This window comes from Choristoneura fumiferana, chromosome 20 (genome assembly GCF_025370935.1).
Source record: "Choristoneura fumiferana chromosome 20, NRCan_CFum_1, whole genome shotgun sequence".
Classification (NCBI taxonomy): domain Eukaryota; kingdom Metazoa; phylum Arthropoda; class Insecta; order Lepidoptera; family Tortricidae; genus Choristoneura; species Choristoneura fumiferana.
Window position 1 is genome coordinate 14,700,194 of NC_133491.1, and position 19,274 is coordinate 14,719,467.

General features: G+C 43.5%; 1 protein-coding gene and 1 pseudogene across 1 annotated transcript; both read right to left on the reverse strand.

Moving 5' to 3' along the window:
• Window positions 1-641: 641 nt before the first annotated feature.
• LOC141438951 (adenosine 3'-phospho 5'-phosphosulfate transporter 1-like) lies at window positions 642-18,699 on the reverse strand (the record flags this gene model as incomplete). Its single annotated transcript, XM_074103031.1, is given in 9 exon segments — window positions 642-880; window positions 2,761-2,886; window positions 4,073-4,284; window positions 4,961-5,111; window positions 13,898-14,122; window positions 15,034-15,224; window positions 16,623-16,726; window positions 17,773-17,883; window positions 18,527-18,699. Coding segments are annotated over 9 exon segments (1,382 nt in total), but the record flags the coding sequence as incomplete, so codon positions are not given.
• On the reverse strand, window positions 5,580-9,848 carry LOC141438950 (transient receptor potential cation channel subfamily A member 1-like; annotated as a pseudogene).
• Window positions 18,700-19,274: the final 575 nt, after the last annotated feature.

A 19,274-nucleotide genomic window follows, 5' to 3' on the forward strand; every position in this document is an offset into this window, starting at 1 on the left:
TAATTATATCAAATTTGTTATACCGATGATCATTAACACCCCGAGCTAGGAGACGATAGGCAGAGAAGGGAAACGATTCCCGCTAAAATCCTGAGACCGTATTGCCTAATAACGTTTCTGACGGTCGCGATCGTTATCAAATGACAGTTTGTATGCGAAATCTGTAATTGATTGCGATTGCGAGCGTCAGAACCGTTAGACAATACGGCCTCTGGTTCGTTCAACAGATCTGATCTTAATGCTGGCACTACTTGGCCGGCATATTCGCAGAAATTTTGCGTGTGTGAAAGTGATGCACTATATCGTTGCTAGCGTGAGTGACGGATATGTCATTAACGCAATGCGAATACGCAATACCAAGTGAAGTGCCACCATTAATTGCAATGTTGCTGGCATAATAGGAATCTTTGGATCAGCTTTCAGACTTATTGACAAGCATGTTGCAGATTTTTTCTTTGTTTTATTGACTGATCAAGTACTCTATTGCGTAAGTACTGTTGCAGTGTTACAATACAAATCCTACTTCTAAACTGGCCTCTACACTTCACTCTCTCGCCTGACGTTACGCGTCCTTTCATATTCCTTCACGCACATACTGTTGCACGAATCGCGCGCGCTGTATGCCGACAAACACACACGCTCGCTGTTGCGAGAGACGTTGGTGTTGCAGTGTGTGTTGCGATCGGTGTTGCGCGTGATGTAGGTGTTGCAATGTGTGTTGCAACGCGTGTTGCGGGGCTAGGGCAGTCTCTGCCGCCGGCGCAGGCGCTGCGGCAGTACACGCGCAGGACACTGCCGCGAACACTATACACACGCCGACGATCCCCACGAATGATATGCTGTGCCCGTACACCAGGCAGGAAAGAAGGATGGACACCGCCTGGAATTAATTAAATAAAGATTGGTTTTTGATCTTTTTTTTTATGGAATGCTGAAAGTTTCTCGATGGGGCTAAAGCATAAATGTCGCTGCCTAAGTGATTAAATAAGAAAGAAACAAGCTGAGATATGTGGTGCATATGAGAAATTTGTTTCTGTACTCCTGTCCAGTGGTGGTGTAGCGGTATAGCACGCAGCACGTAATGCTGAGGACCTGGGTTCGATTCCCAGCGCTGGTCTCTTTTTCTGGTTTTTCTGTGCATCTATGTTTCAGTTTGTATTTTCGATATGAATTAAATAGTAAATTACTGCAGAGGCTAGTAAGTAAGCCATCCTGGATGAGTAGACCAGGTGAGGCCATCAATGATACGAGAATGGCAATTACTGGTCGAAGTTTGTATAGTGCTTTTCTCAAAAATTATGATGATGGTGATGATAATTAAATGATTGTGATGATCATGATTATGATGATTTTTAGTGATGGTGATGATGATGTGATGATGATGGTTAATGGTAATAATAATGATGATGTTCTTTACACCATATTTACTGCTGACCTACCGACAACAGATTGCACCACGGTTGCAACATATGCCGACGACACGGCCTTACTTTCGACACATACGAATTCAACTACTGCATCTGAACACCTTCAACACCACATAGTCAAAATTGAGGAATGGCTGAAAACCTGGAGAATGCGCGCAAATCAAAGCAAGTCAACACACGTAACATTTACGCTTAGGAGAGGCACTTGCCCTCCAATTACAATCAACAATGAAGCAATTCCACAAGACGAACATGCGAAGTATCTGGGCATACACTTGGATCGAAGGCTGACATGGCAAAAACACATATGGGCGAAGTGGAAGCAGCTTGATTTTAAGCTGCGTAGTATGTACTGGTTAATAGGACGCCAATCGCAAATGAGCACTCACAGCAAATTGGCAGTGTACAAAACCATCTTGAAACCAATTTGGACCTACGGTATCCAGCTCTGGGGTCTGGGGTACAGCCAGTAATAGCAATATTGAGATACTGGAACGATTCCAAGCCAAAACCCTGAGATCCATTTTTAACATACCACAGTAGGTACATCAGTAACAAATTTATGTACCTAAAGCAGCCAACTGTCAAACAAGAGATCATGAAATACAGCATTAACTATCAGAAAAGACTTGCAAAACATAAAAATGAACTCGCCCTCGGACTGCGTGGAGACGGAAGTTTGCGATATAGGAGACTGAAGAGACATAGTGTCATAACACCACTGGATAGATTCAACAGGATGGTATGAGACACCCAGATGTGAAGTGTCTCACCAAGCTGTAGAACGAACAGATACAAGATATCGGACGAGTAGTGGCTTATTGTTGAGTTCAACAGATCGCCATGATGCAGCAAAACAAAAACAAAAAAAAATTATGATGATGATTGGTAGTGATGGTGACGATGATGATGATAATTATGACATGGACCTATGTCAAAATACTAGTTAAGCGCGGCCCGCGCGCTGTTTGTGACGGGTTCCAAACTTTTAAAGGAACCCGTTACTGTTCAGGAAGTAAATTTGAAATTTACTTCCTGGACAGTTCGAGATTACTTCCTGGACACTATAGCAGGTAGTCTCCAGGATGCGTTCTACGACGTTTTTGATGACGTAATGGCAACATTTCATATAATTTTTCGAGAAAACGTATTTTTTTATATTTTTAACACATATATTTTCGATAGTTGGCACCAAAAAATGGCGAGCGAGTACAACAATTTTAAAGGTTATTATTAAATTCTTTGTCCTTATTAATTAAGAACAACGCGCCAGCGCACGCTAGCTGTTTGTTTTCCGAATAAAATAAATAAATAATAAATGAATACGAGCGACCTGCCGCAGCGTCATGATGATGGTGAAGGCGACGGCGCCGAAGCGCGCGATGGTGCGGTAGATCAGCAGCTGGCCCGCCGCAGAGCTCAGCGACAGCAGCACCACGTCGCTCACGAACTGCCCGTGCTGGGAATTTCACCCACATCTTTAAGTCCAAATCATGAAAAACTTACAGGGGTTCCCACTACGTCCGATCTCACTCCGTGAAAATACGGTCCGGGGTTTTAAACCGGGACCAGCAGCGCGGAGCCCCCCCCTACCTGCAGCAGCTGCCAGCGTGGCTGCGCGGCGGGCTGCGCGGCGAGGGCGGCGGCGGCCAGCAGCGCGGAGCCCCCCCCCTCTGCAGCAGCTGCAGCGTGGCTGCGCGGCGGGCTGCGCGGCGAGGGCGGCGGGCGGCCAGCAGCGCGGAGCCCCCCCCCCCTACCTGCAGCAGCTTCTAGCGTGGAGCGCGGGGGCTGCGCGGCGAGGGCGGCGGCGGCCAGCAGCGCGGGAGCCCCCCCCTACCTGCAGCAGCTGCCAGCGGGGCTGCGCGGCGGGCTGCGCGGCGAGGGCGGCGGCGGCCAGCAGCGCGGAGCCCCCCCCCTACCTGCAGCAGCTTCTAGCGTGGCAGCGCGGCGGGCTGCGCGGCGAGGGCGGCGGCGGCCAGCAGCGCGGAGCCCCCCCTACCTGCAGCAGCTGCCAGCGGGCTGCGCGGCGGGCTGCGCGGCGAGGGCGGCGGCGGCCAGCAGCGGAGCCCCCCCCCTTACCTGCAGCAGCTGCCAGCGTGGCTGCGCGGCGGGCTGCGCGGCGAGGGCGGCGGCGGCCAGCAGCGCGGAGCCCCCCCCTTGCAGCAGCTGCCAGCGTGGCTGCGCGGCGGGCTGCGCGGCGAGGGCGGCGGCGGCCAGCAGCGCGGAGCCCCCCCCCTACCTGCAGCAGCTGCCAGCGTGGCTGCGCGGCGGGCTGCGCGGCGAGGGCGGCGGCGGCCAGCAGCGCGGAGCCCCCCCCCTGCAGCAGCAGCTGCCAGCGTGGCTGCGCGGCGGCTGCGCGGCGAGGGCGGCGGCGGCCAGCAGCGCGGAGCCCCCCCCCTACCTGCAGCATGCCAGCGTGGCTGCGCGGCGGGCTGCGCGGCGAGGGCGGCGGCGGCCAGCAGCGCGGAGCCCCCCCCCCTACCTGCAGCAGCTGCCAGCGTGGCTGCGCGGCGGGCTGCGCGGCGAGGGCGGCGGCGGCCAGCAGCGCGGAGCCCCCCCCCCTACCTGCAGCAGCTGCCAGCGTGGCTGCGCGGCGGGCTGCGCGCGAGGGCGGCGGCGGCCAGCAGCGCGGAGCCCCCCCCTACCTGCAGCAGCTGCCAGCGTGGCTGCGCGGCGGGCTGCGCGGCGAGGGCGGCGGCGGCCAGCAGCGCGGAGGCGAGGCTAACGCCGGCCACCATGTGCAGCGGCTGCACGCGCGTGCGCACGAACAGCCGCGCCTGCCACGACGCCGTGAAGCTGTCGCAGCACATGTACAGCGCCAGCAGCGCTATGCCCGACGCGAGCGACACCCTGCCCGCTGGAGGAACACACAAATACCTATTCATTCATTCATCAAAAACATATTAATTAACAAAAACATATTAATTAATGATATACTCAGAGGCACAAAATTTGGCCCACTACGTATATAATTTACTTACCTACCTGCATTTATTGCATACATATTTGAGTGCCAGATTTTTTGCCGCAAAAGCAAATCTATCTCTTCTTTCCCAGTAACAATTGGCGCAGTCGGTAGGATACGAACCTACACTCCTTATGGAAATCTAACTCCCAATCAAAAATGAAAATAAAGAGCAGCATCTCTGCAGAAACATTGTACCTGTGTAGTCATTCTTGCAGAGATGTATTTCAGCTAAATAGTCACCCTTGCGAAGACGTACTGTATCTGAGTAGTCATCCTTGCGGAGACGTACTGTATCTGAGTAGTCATCCTTGCGGAGACGTACTGTATCTGAGTAGTCATCCTTGCGGAGAAGTACTGTATCTGAGTAGTCATCCTTGCGGAGACGTACTGTATCTGAGTAGTCATCCTTGCGGAGACGTACTGTATCTGAGTAGTCACCCTTGCGAAGACGTACTGTATCTGAGTAGTCATTATTGCGGAGACGCATTCAGTAAGTAGTCATTCTTGCGAAGATGACATGTAGTATTTATTGTATCTGATTAGTCATTGTGGAGATGTCTTGTACCTGAGTAGTCATCCTTGCTGGTCAGCATAAAGAGCAGCATCCCGACGGAGATAAGCGCGGCCGTGACGTACTCGTACAGCTCGTACTTGTTGCCGGACACCGCCTTGCCCATCAACATAACCGGGATCACTTTGCACGACTTCGACAGCACCTGGCGAGTCAATTTACTATGTTGGATGTAGATTCAACTTTCAACTACTTAATTACAACGGCTGAGGACACTATCTTTAGTGACTTCATAATTCCAGGGTTAGTTGGAGATAAATGTTGAAAACATTTTTGGGACTTAAAATGACAAACGTCGGAAATATAATTTACTTAAGAGTTTATAAGTTACAATGTAGCTAACCAGGCAGGAGAGCCGTGGCGCGTTGATATTTAGGCGCGTACGCGAAAGGTGACTAAAGACCGAATGATGTCCATTAGCCGCTGATTCAGCCTGATTAACTCAGAACTGCTGATGCAGTGAATATCGTTAGTGTTGTTGCCACAAAAGTCCATGCCATGCCCGGTAGTCTGTACCGTACCCTGTTGTATAATAAGATGGATAAATCTCTTTTCGTAAAAGTAAACTAAGGGACTGAATTTGAGAGAGTGGGTACTATACATATAATTACCAACTACGAAATCCAGACTCCAGCAGCTCTGCAGGGTGGAAGGATTCGGGAAAGGCAAATCCACTTCGATAGATATATTTTAATTAATAAATGCCAGCGCTCAGTGGCAATAATGTATTGATATTATCTAAATCTACCTACTTTCAAGCGAAATGTAATTTCTTTTGAGATAGAAGGAAAAAAAAGGAAAAAGAGCGATGAAGAAGAGATCAATGAGATCAATGTAGACCAGTAAGAAAGGAAGGACAGCACACATTGAGTTATAAAAAACAGAGTAGACAAAAGGCGGTGTTATCAATTAAAACGATTTATTTCAACCAAACATTTAGCTATAGGAACTAATTCAAATACGTTACTTTAGGTGGTGGCGGACACGCATGGAAAGAAGAAACAAAAGTCAATGATATTAAAATAACTACATTTATTTTAAGTCTACACCATACGAACACTGCTTTGACAAAGAATCAGCGAGAAGTGTCAATGTATTAAAAATGTGGAAATAACGTAAGCAAAAAAAAAAACCAGCAAAGAAGACGGAAGACACAGTCACAGAAACCCACATTAGTTTACCACCCAAAAGCTGTCAGTTATTTTTTATTGGTAGAATAGTATAAAAGAAAGATTAGGTACAATAAAAAAAAACTAATACTATATTAAAATTAAATAAGCTAAAACTATAATAAATCTAAAAATGGACCCTGCGGCATGGTACCAAAGATGCTGGCAGCATTTCCCCGCTGGATCTCAAGACTGATGCGTTGAGCGAGGAAACTGCCAGCTCTTTAGTTCATATGAACCTCCACCTAGTGACGCTTGATTTGATTAATCTTTACATGACTATTTTATCGTTAGGACCCAGAGTTTTTTGTCATCGAGGACATCATTCATATTTACATGATGCTTCGTTTCATTGTCACTGTTTTTGAGCACCATAAAAATTCGAAAAAAAACAGCGGTTATGCAGGGCACACAATTGGAGTATGGCAAGACACAGCTCTCTCAGAATTCTGCAACCAATTCTGCAACAGGGTCTGCTGCTCCTTCATAAGTATGTTCAGGTGCCTCATCTCCTGGTCGATCTTCTTCAAATTTAACGTCGTTTGATCAATCTTCTTCTGAAGACCTTTTATTTCCATACCGACGTTTTGGTCCGCTATCTCAGGTCCCTTTTCACTTTTTAATGAATATTTATTCTTGTTAGAAACCTCTTGAATAGATTTATCCCTTTTTATATTATTCAACTGTGCCAACTCGAATGCCATCTTTATTATGACCGTAGGTAGTTGTTTCTCTCGAGGATTCAAGGGATTGACTGTTAATGTCACTTTACGAAATTAATGTCGTCCTATAGATGAATCTGCGAAGGCATCTTGGCAACCAGCGACTGAATGCGACCGTTTCTACGAGTAGAATCAGTTTAGTGTGACGAACAAGATTCGAAAGACCAGCAGTTTTCTTGAGATCTTGGATATCGTGAACTGCGATACCAAGGAACAGGTTCATGAGGCTAATTGTAATAAACATGAGGAACACGATACAAATGACTTGAGAGGACAGTTTGAAAATCAGTGGAGGATCATCGAACATCGGATCGGTAATAAGAATGTTCAAATTCAATTCACCTACCATCATAGACAACGCAGTAATAAATCCCATCAGAGGGTTTTTAAACATCTCTTCATTAGAGAACACTAAACAGAAACAAATGGTGAAGCCAAGTAAAAGACAAAGAGAAGCCATTAGCAGTTTCATGAACTCCTTTAACACCTTCTTTTATATGGCCACGTAGTAACCGAACATAGGCAGTTGACCCATTTTTAACATTAAGTTAGCCCAAGCTCCTAGTACAGCATACCCTCCGACATGGCTCTGCCAAGTGTAGTCCTCACGGACATTAAAAAGTGAAAATACGGACAACAGGACCAACCATTCCAAAATATTTTCAAAAGTAGTCAAATATTGCCAGGAACTTGAGTACCCAGTAATTCCAATCGACTTGCGAAGAATTTCAAAAACCGTGATAGCCATAAGCACCCATCGTTTGAATCCTATTGGTATGTCTCCTAAAAGCGACTGTTTTTGACAAAGTTCATTGGAAGCGCCATATTTTTGGGAATACTTTCCATCACAAGTCTTGCCAAACGCAGTTAGTAAATAAATTGATAGAAACGATACAAACAGGAAGCAAAAGATGAGTCTTGCCAAATAAAACTTTCTTATCTTTCCCCATTTCATAAACAGAAAGGCGGAGCAAAGCGGGTGTTGCAGAATATCTTTCTGACCCTCGTCTAACAAACAGTTCAAGTATATAATCTCGCGCGGGAACCTTAAGAGTGGCTCAAAATCAAATTCAATTTGTACTTCTTCTTTGCTCTCTGCACAATGACTGAATGATATTCCACAGTCATAGTTGTGTCTAAAAATGGAGATAGCTCTATCGTGAGAAATTGTTTTCACAATAATGTTCAATGCGGTGTGTCCTTTTTTCGATTTTGAAGTGACGTCGGCTCCTAGGAAGATGAGAGTTTCAATGCACGGAGTCAGACCCTCTATAGCCGCAATATGAAGCGACGAGTTCCCGTAGATGTCCTTTTTGTTCACATGTGCGCCCAAACACGACAGTACTTCGATAATGTCACACGCGTGCTCCGATCGGTTGACAGCAGCGTGCAGTGGCGTTCGATTATCACTATCCTCCGCGTTCGGATCAGCGTTGCCATATCTGAGTAACACTTCAACGCATTCCAAACTGGAGCTTCCAGCAGCAAGATGCAGTGCAGTAAGACCGCTGTCGTTCTTAATGTAAGTCTTAGCGCCTGCAGACAGAAGTAGCTTGACACATTCTGCGGAACCCCTTGCAGAGGCTAGGTGCAATGCTGTGCATTTTTTATCTTTCTGCTTTGCCACTTCGTTGACGGGTATCTTAGTTTCTTTTAACAAAAAAGCAAGACAGTGCTGTGCACCGGTTTCGGCCGCCAAATGCAAAACATTTAGGCCTCCAGATGTAGCTTATCCTGGATCGACTCCCTTTTTTATGAATAATTCCATGCATTGTACTGCGTCATGTCTCACTGCGCAGTGAACGAGATTTTCCTCACAACCAGCTCTTTGCACAACAGCATGTACCGAAGCACCGTAAGCAAATAAAATTTCAGCCACATCCAAAGAGTTCCCAAACGCAGCGCAGTGAAGGGGTGCAAAGTATTTTGGAGCACAATCTGGACTGGCACCCCGAGACAGTAGAAACATAGCTGCTTTCCCCGCATCGCTGAATGCAGCCATATGCAACGCAGTAAGGCCAATAGGCTCTGAGGAGTGTATATTAGCTCCGCAACTCAAAATGGTGGGCAAGAGTTCATCCCGGCCTAAAAATGCGGCCCACAGCAGCGTTAAATTAACGATGCCCTCCGGGGCGGAGCGAATGTGCTCCTCGATGTTATCAGCACTGATTAGTGCACATTCAATGTCATCGAAGAGCCTCGCAGCGCCTAAAGTGAAGGCACGCTCATACAAGTTTCTCCTCACAGATTCTTTGGTTAATTTAGCTTCGGGATCGGGCGCGAGCACATGGAAGCCCCGGTACACATATTCAGCAGGTGCTGTTCCGACAAACACGCGTTCATTCGCTATTCCCGGGTCACAAACGCCTTCGACCTTGTCGGTGTTTATGAGGTATTTATAGTTAGTGTGTAATGGGTAGTATTCATCGCGTATAGGGTTGGTTCTGGGGGTGAAGCAGGTGGCTAGCTGGGAGCGATAGGCCTGGGGCGAGGCAGACGAGGACGACCGAGCCATTTCGCGATAACCGGAATGGTCCGTGACCGACGCGCGACTGGCGCAGCTCCTGTACTGTTATCTCCAAACTCGTTTTGTTTTAATAATTATTATCATGCCATTCTTACATTTTGTGTGGTATAAATTTTAATTACCTAACTATAGTTATATAACATTGATGTAAACCAAAACATTCGACCGATTAGTGCCAAAGCAGTACCTACTATTGAAATTATTAACACGCACTCTAGATCCAAATGTCCTGGGTTGCAGTAAAATTTGTTTGCCGAAAGCGTGTAACACATCAAACAAGTAAAGTTGCGCAGATGGGAGAGGTAAAGAAAAGAAGAAAAGTTTTTTATGCAGTCCGGTTTTTGATATTTCTTTATTTACTTCTGGATGTATAGGTTTTATTTCCCCGGCAATTTATATGGAAACACCCTTTGAATGACTACATCTTTTGATTTCGTTGACTGCTTTAAGAGGTAGGTAGGGACCTGAGTATCTGATATTAATTTCAACTTTATACCTAGACGCATTCCTGAGAAACAGGGTCTTGACCGACGGACAGACAGACTGACGGACAACAAAGTGATCCTATAAGGGTTCCGTTTTATTCTATTAAGATACGAAAAACCCTAAAAATGTATCTAATAAAATTCGCGAGTTCTGGGATGACCCCGGACTGAAAGGTCAACTCAGTTAAACCAGTTAAACCAAACGGTAGATGAAACGCGACGTGCTCCGCCCACTACAACCTCCCAGGTTTCGGAGGGGATTGGCTGTGATAGACGGACAGACCGGCACGCGAATAAACTTATAAGAGTTCCGTTTTGGGGTTGGTTGCGGGGTAGGGACCCCAAAAGGAAAAAACTGAACTCTAACCTTCATACATTAGTTTGAAAAAAAAAAAACCTTTTTAATACAAGCATTTTTTGCTTACTGTGCTTTTTGTTGACTATACTTGTATTGTCACCCAAACTACATTTGCATACCAAATTTCAAGTCGATGCCATTAACCTTTGAAGAGTTCCGTCCTGCGGAGACGATCCTGGCCAGACTACCAGGATGTCACTACCAGATTATTGTATTGTCACGCAATTTACATAAGTATACCAAATTGCAAGTCAACTCAACTACTGGAAGTTGGTCGAATTTTACTTGCAAGATTTGATTACAGACAGACAGACAACGGGACGAGTAAAACTAAATAAAAGCTTGTAATTACAGGCAGTCCCCATACAAGAAATAAGTAAGACTTGTAGTTATCCATTCCTGACACAGGGCTGGTAGAAATTGAGAGATCAATCGACTGTGTAGCGCACTACACAGTACACACGGCGGCTTACGACCTTGATGACAGGCGTGGTCTGAAAAGGGGGGGGGGGGTCACAGGGGTTAAAGCTGCGTTAGCACATAGTTATAATTTCCATTAACATTTTCCATTGTGACACGAAAATTATCCATACAAATGTATGATTACTTTTCGTGTCACAATGGAAAAGTTAACAGAAATTCTAACTACTTGCTAACACAGCTTTAACGGTGTGCCACTTTTTGATCTTCACCTTAATATTAATATTGTATTTAAGTAATATTTATCTATATAAGAATCTTTATCCGTTGCCTATAGTATCCATAGTACAAGTTTTGCTTAGTTTGGGACTAGGTCAATTGGTGTCAAGTGTCCCATGCATGATATTTATTTATTAATAACAGTAGCGAAGCAGTAGTCTCGTGAAGCGGCAGTGCTTGCACTGGTGTGTTTCGGCGTGGAGAGTAATACAGCCGGTGAAATTACTGGCACTAGAGGTATAACGATCTTAGGCCTCTAGGTTGGCAACGCATCTGCAATACCCCTGGTGTTGCAGATGTTTATGGGCGGTGGTGATCTCTTACCATCAGGAGACCCACTTGCTCGTTTGCCATCAAGTCGAATAAAAAAAATATGTAGCGAACTAAACTTCACCCGCGGCTGCAAATCAACCGTTAGATTTACAAAAAAAAACTAAAATATCTTGGTAAAAACTATTGACAGATAAAAAACTTTCACAATCTGCGACACAGGAATTTATTATCTAGATAAACCTGTACAAGTCACATATACATTTCAACCTACACTACATTTGCGCGGCGATTGCTTTTTTTACACAACGATTTGTGAGTATCTTCTATAATTAAAGTTGTACCTACCGTAGTTGTATTCCGTAGGAATATCGGGATAAAAAGGTAATGTTATACCAGACGACCAGATATCTGCGTACCAAATTTTATTTCAGATCTGTTCAGCCTTTTTAGCGTGAAGATGTAACAAACATACACACACCCACCACGCACACACGCACGTACTCACAAACTTCCGCATTTATAATATTAGGAGGATTATAAGAACTTTAACACTCTTTTAATTAAAACTACAGTGAGACACAATAACTATTAAAATACGCGATAAAAAGGTCATAATGGGAAGGAGATAATTACAACATCAATAGCTGATTTGCCAAACAAAACGCAAGATAGACATTAGGTGGTCTTATCTTCTAAAGGCGATCTTTTAAACAAAACTACGTCACATTACGTATACAAACGAACTTATAAGTTAAAGTCGCGGAAAAAATAGACACACACACACACACACACACACAAACATCACGCCTGTATGCCCAAAAGGGGTAGGCAGAGCACACGAAACGTCACCGCTTCAGAGCCACAAAATGAGCAAAAAATCGGTCAAGTGCGAGTGCGAGCGACTCGCGCATGAAGGGAACCTATGGAGTGTATATTAGCTCCGCAATTAAATATGGAGGGCAAGAGTTCATCCCGGCCTAAAAAAGCGGCCCGCAGCAACGTTAAATTGACGACGCCATCCGGGGCGGAGCGAATATGCTCCTCGATGTTATCAGCACTGATCAGTCCACATTCCACGTCATCGAAGAGCCTCCCAGCGCCTAAAGTGAAGGCATGCTCACACAAGCTCCTTTTCAATGTTTCCTTGGTTAGTTTCGCTTCAGGATCCGGCGCGAGCACATCGAAGCCCTGGTACATATTCAGCGCATCTTCAACAGCTGCCGACGGTTCGACAAATAGGCATTCTTCAGCTTTTTCCGGTTCATGTACGCCTTTAAATACATCGAAACTTTTATATTTATTTATAAGTAGTGTGTAGTGGGCGCTTTTTATTACTTATAACTCCAGTTCTGGAGCTGAAGCTGTTGGTTAGCTGTGAGCAGTACGACGGTGACGGTGTCCAACCCATCTCGCGATAACCGGAATCGTCCATGGAAATGCGACTGGCGCATGGATGCTGGTAATGCACTGGATTCATATCTTTTATCTCGGTTTATTTTTATAATTATATTTATCACGCTAATTTATTAATTATTATGTTGTGCGATGATTTAACTGTAAAAAATTTTCACCGAAACATTCGATAATTTATTGGCAAAACAGCAAAATGAGAATACATAGGTAGATAAAGTTGTAGACGATAAGACGATAACACTTAAATTAATTAATTTCCCAAATGAAATTGTACAAAAAATATTGTTTTTTATATAAACTTAACAAATTTAATTGACATTAAAAATGCGATGGACATTAAGTATATATGAACAGTCAAACAAATTGAATCATGACCCATGGTGGAACCTATGTGCTACTAATGTCATGTTGACATTTCATACTTTTGTCAAGAAAATCATAGTGAAATTGAATATTAAAAGGTTCTATCCTGGTTCATGATTCGATTTATTCGACCGTACCTAAACGACAAATTAAAGAACATTACAGTACCCATCCAACGGTATAACATAACAGTATTGGATCCGGCTCGAAGGACCAATATTTAGGATTAAATAAGTAGGCACTGGTTTACCGTTGTAACATAAGTATAATCAAAATCATCTATTAAAAAAACCATAGACAACAAAAAAAGCTTTAAAAAATTATCATCGACAACGGTGCTTTTGACGGGGATTCCGTTAGTGGATGAGCTGACACAAACAATTCCTTAAGGGCGGTTTCAGCCTAGCGTTTCATTTGCGCGTATAGGCTCGTTTTTGGAAATCGCTTGTACGAGCGCACAGTCAACGTCATAAATAAGTGATCACTTTTCTACCTTGTCGCTTTCAGTCGTTGCATGATTTCGTATGGCTTTTCAAACATGACGTTAAAGTGACAAGGTACAAAAGTGATCACTTATTTACGATGTTGACTGTACAGGTGCGGCCTTGTTTTCTTCGAGCGTTGAGCACGCAGGAATGAGCGCGTACACTCGCGTACGGTTTAAAAGGTATAGTATCACTTCTTGTAAAAAGCAGCTAGTCTAAGTAGCAAGTGGTCTAAGAAGCAACAGACCAATTGCTAATTTGCTACTTAAGACCAACTGCTTTTTAGACGAAATGATACTATCCGCAAAAAAACGCTGAACCTTTTGCTAAGCCCCGGGAACCCGAGGCGGTGGATGGACAGTAGCGGCAAGTCGTTTGGAGCCGTGGGAATATCGTACAGCCCTAAAGCAATATATATAGCAAGAATACTGAATCACCTGCATGGGGAAGCTGACAAACTTGAGCGCCTCGTACTGGCACCACGCGCTGACGATGTTGCTGAGCGAACAGTACGAGAACTGGTGCAGCGGCACCGACAGCACCGGCGCCCGCAGCCACGCCAGCCGCCCCAGCGCCACCACGCACGCCAGCACACGGTTTATGAACACCAGCAGCTGCGAGTCGTTGAAGCGGACCGCGCTGCCGTCCGCCATTGTGTAGCTCTGGGGCACAGGGAGAATAGCTTTATGTTTCCGCCAGAGATGTGCGAGGCCAGGAGGCGTTGCGAAGAATGTGTTTCGAAAATACAAACTGAAATATAGATGCACAGAAAAACCAGAAAAATAAGACCTGCGCTGGGAATCGAACCCAGGTCCTCAGCATTCCGTGCCGCGGGCTATACCGCTACACCACCACTGGAAAGGAGTACAGACACGAATTTCTCCTATGCACCACATATCTCAGCTTGTTTGTTTCTTATTTAGTCACTTAAGCAGCGACACTAGCGACATCTATGCTGTAGCCCTCATCGAGAAACTTTCAGCACTCCATTGGAACTAACCGCTCACTCGGACAAGAGATGTCGTTATTAAGCAATCAAATTCAGATTGGTTTTGGAAACAAAATTAGGAGTTGAAATAAAAAATACAAAAAGACTCCAAAAACCAATCTTAAGGAATGTGTTTGTCATTATCATGAACCAATAGAAACGGTTCATTTACTTATCTTCGCACAGCACTATCACCATCATCATCATCATCGTCCGGAAGACGTCCACTGCTGGACAAAGGCCTCCCCCTTAGAACGCCACAATGAACGACAACTCGCCACTTGTTTCCCGCAACTCCCACGATGTCGTCAGTCCAGTGGTGGGAGGCCTACCAACGCTTCGTTTTCAAGCTCAAAGTACTCAAACATACAAACACACACTTTCGCATTTATAATATTGCAGTACGGATTTATTTAAGACCCACTCGATAAGAAAGGAACGCGTTGTTCGTACCTACGTCACATTCTTCTCTAATAGCAGCCCCCATACAAGCTAAGCAGCCAACTCCTCAACCACGGCTGCTCTCGCTGGCTCACTGCGTCCTTTACTAACCCACTCAGCAAGACAGAGACGCACTGCTCGTACCTGCGTCATAATCTTCTCCTGCAACAGCCCCCACACGAGATAGGCCGCCATGAGCCCGCTGAAGCAGAAGGCGAGCTCAGCGGCCTCCCGGCGCGGGGACTCCTCCACCGCCGGCCCCTCCGACGTCGGCAGGCGCTCGCTGACCGGACCGAATACAGCGAACATCACGCGGGAGAATGTGCTTGATGTGCCTGGGGAAGGATGTGGGCCAATGAGGGCTATCGCGTATGAATTCGCCGCTAGAGGCGCTAGTGTAGCGTGAGGTCTCCGAAATGTCAAATCTCATAGTTTTTGAGTGAGCTACGCGGGTTTATTTATAATTAGAATAATTTTGTGAATATTTTGCAATATCTGAAATTAATTATGGCAAATATGCGTTCTGGGGCAATGAATGTCTGTGTTTTGAGACAGTTTTGTCTTTCGGAAACCTTTGTCCTCCCTTTTTCCGAACAAAACGGGGACTATGGAACACTGTGGCATGCTCGATATTTTTATGGTACGGTTTTAAGGTGTATTAAATATGATTTTAATCTTAACTTTGTTTTCACGCCCGTAATAACAGACTTTGAAAGCCATACTTAAAAACCTCACGCAACAGTGCGCCATCTAGTGAGACAAAAAACGATAGCCCTCATTCGCCGCTAAAGGCGCTAGAGGTCTCCGAAACGTCAAATGTCACTGTTTTTGGGTGGGGTGACACTCTTTCCCGGCCCGGATAACACCGACATGGAAATACCGGCCCTGTTTTTTGTGTACACGCGCATAGAAACTGACAGGAGCTTCTATGGGCGTGTACACGAAAAACAGGGTCGGTATTTCCATCCCGGTATTATCCGGGCCGGGAAAGAGTGTCACCCTTTGGGTGAGCTACGCGGGTTTATTTATAACTACTAGCTGTTAACCGCGGCCTCGCCCCCGTTGTAATTTTTCTAAATTTTCTTCCAAAAAACTTTCTCCTGGTAATAACGAACGCAAAAAAAAAGAATTAGCGAAATCGGTCCAGCCGCTCCCGAGTTTTGAAAGAAAGAAAGAAACAAACAAACAAAGAAAATACATTTATTCACAACACAAGCAAGACACAACAATAGTATTAAGTACAAATAGACAACATGTAGAAAGAAGTATGCGTCATTGCGGTTGTGAATCGAACACTGGCTCAGCATAATGCTGAAGCGTTAATAATAAGCACCCCAGCGCTGATTTTCAGCCAGCACCGTTGGTGACCCTCGGACCGCTACAAAGATATACTACACAGTTTTATTACTATACATAAGACTACATAAATAGATAATTTGTAAACTATGAAACATATTATTTATTTTATGGCTTTGAAACACACGCTTTTGCGCTTAACAACACATTTTACGATTAATTTTTGTTATGTAGATTTTTATTATGATTGTAATAAATAATTTTGTGAATATGTTGCAATAGGTTACCTGAAATTAAATTATGGCAAATATGGGACATTCATTGCCCCGTAAGCTATTGCTCATTCAGAGAGGATACCTGTGCTCTGCAGAAGAACATAAAAGCCGGTGTGATAATGAAATTCAAATGTATCATTATTAAAATGTGCAAGGACTAACCGATTTTGTCGAAGTAGTTGGAGCGTTGTAAGTACTTGTAGACCAGCAGTGCGGGCAGCAGTATGGTCCCGTACCCCGACAGGTTTAGCAGCAGCCGGAACATCCTGCATACCAATCAATCAATCAGGCCTATGTCTATTCCAGTTTGGAATTTCCTGACGAATTTTGGCATGTTACCTGTGCACATTGTCTTGATAATCGTTTGCATGTCATAAAACAACAATGCCAATAGACGTGTCCGTCAACTTGAAAGTTCCACTTTAGCGACATTATTCATTTGAAAGGAACTTGTTTAAAAATTGTTAAACTGCTTATTATTTGGCTGTAGTCAAGGGCAAAGATATTGACACGGCCAAAATTGCAAAAATATGTATACACAGTCTTGTTAAGTGCATAAAGTCGTGTATACATATTTTTGTAACTTTGGCCGTGTCAATATCTTTGCACTTGACTGTACCAGCTGGGTATTACATAATTGGATAGCTCAGCTGTTAGAAAACCTGACTATGATGCTTGGGGTCCCTGGTTTGATTAACGGTCAGGACTTCAGGACCGATTTTTGTATTAAAAATATTAAAATTAATGTTTATTATAGAGTCCTGGGTTTTTAATTAAGATGTCCCTTAATTGATCTGGAATGTTTCAACAGATGGTTGCGTTTGTTTAATTAAACACCAATGTTGATCTACTTTGAAAAATCTTGAATCTCAAATCAACCACAACATTGACCCTTGAATTGTTCATAAATTACCCTCAGAAAAATTGTAGATTTAAATACAAGCTTATTTAAAAGTAGTGACAATATGTTCTTTTGGCTTATTTAACTCTGATTATGCCCTTTTTATAACAAACTTTATATGTTCTTGATACTGCTCTTATCTACTGTTGTTGCACTACCTGCTAAAATTTATTCCTTACTTCTGTCCATTGTAAAGGTTGCCTGGAGGAGATCGCTCTGAAGCGATAAGGCCGCCTAGTGCTTACCTTAGAAAATCTCTATGTATATACATGTGTTTTCTGTACTTATATTTGTTGGTGTGCAATAAAGAGTTATTGTATTGCATTGCATTGTAAGTCTGTCTCACATTATTTTCATAATAAGGAAAGCTTAAAATTCCATTTTACAGACTGGCTGTGTCCCAGTACATACCAGGAGTACTCCAGTGCAGACAGTGCCCCCGCCTCGTCATAGGCCACGAGAATGTCCCGGTACAGTCTTGTAGCCAGAAACGCCAGCACGGTACTCGACACCCACAGAGATCTGTTTAACGTAAACATTTTAATGGAAAGGAGTAAAAAAATAATCTTGGAATTTATTTGAATTAAATTAAGATAAGACACATTAAAATAAAACAAATTTCAGCTGGAAGGGCAAATAATAAATTATAAAACGCAACAAAACTGACTTGTACTGTCTGTTATAATTTAATTTAATTGAAACATTTTTTTTTTCAGTCAGGTGCTAGTTGTTAAGTAAACAAACTTGTAGCATCAATTTGTCTAGTGAATACAATTTGTTGTTAACATAAAGAGAAAGTTTCAAAGAAAGCCATAGCCAACACTGACTTTACTTAGAAAAAAAATTGGTTTTCCAATTAAACAACAAACTGTAATCCACTGCGACATGCCACCTAGTCTTGTGTAATCACATACTGGCGATTCTTTACAGTACTTAATTTACTTTTTTCGTGAAATAAACGCACATACACGCAAACTAAATAGAGCTGAAATTGCAAGCTAAATTTAAGTGAACAATGCAATGATAATGAACGTAAGAAGCATAAAACTGCCGGCAACAAACAAACAGCGTGCCTACCTAAAGCCACATAAACAAGATCCTATCAAAGCCAACTTAAGTATCCACTAAAATTACTACAAACCTCTGAAAACACAATTTAACTTACATTATCACTGTTTTCGAACCCATTTTCAGTTATATAAACGTAACTACTATTAAAATTAGATCTAGAGATAATACTGATTACAAACACATGGGTCGATTTCGAATTAATCGGAATTATTGACCCATTTTCAAGTAAAATAAATATTTTTTCCTGAAATCGGCTATCGTCGGCGGACTCGGTGTGACAATGACATTAATCTAGGTTTATCAATGTCTACAACGTAGGTGACATTCGTTTCATTTTACGCCAATTTGTTAATTTCGTAAAACAAAGTTTAATTTGAGCAAAATAAAATATTATCCAAATCAAATACGATATGAAGATTATTTAAAGAGATTATTGTTTTTTTTAAAGTATGAAGAAGTTATTCTGCAAAATTGTTCAAAATCGTGAACTTTTCAATGTTTTCAATTTACTTGTACGACGACAAACGGAACATTTTTAATTCGTGAAAATAGCTTGAAGAATGACAGTTATTGCTTTTAATTTCAATTGACATTAGGATTGGCCTGGATACTAGAGCTTTTAGGTGAACTTTTTCATTGGATTTGAATCATAAAAATTTGATATAAATCATAATCATCCATCATACTGACAAACTTTTACAATATGAACTTCTTCCATCAGTTACACATCATGCAAGATGTCTATGACCAAAAGAAATAAGTAACACAAAAATATGTCATTGCAATTTGTAAAACTGTCCTTTTTGTAATAATTATTCCTTCGAATTTGTTTTTAAATTAGT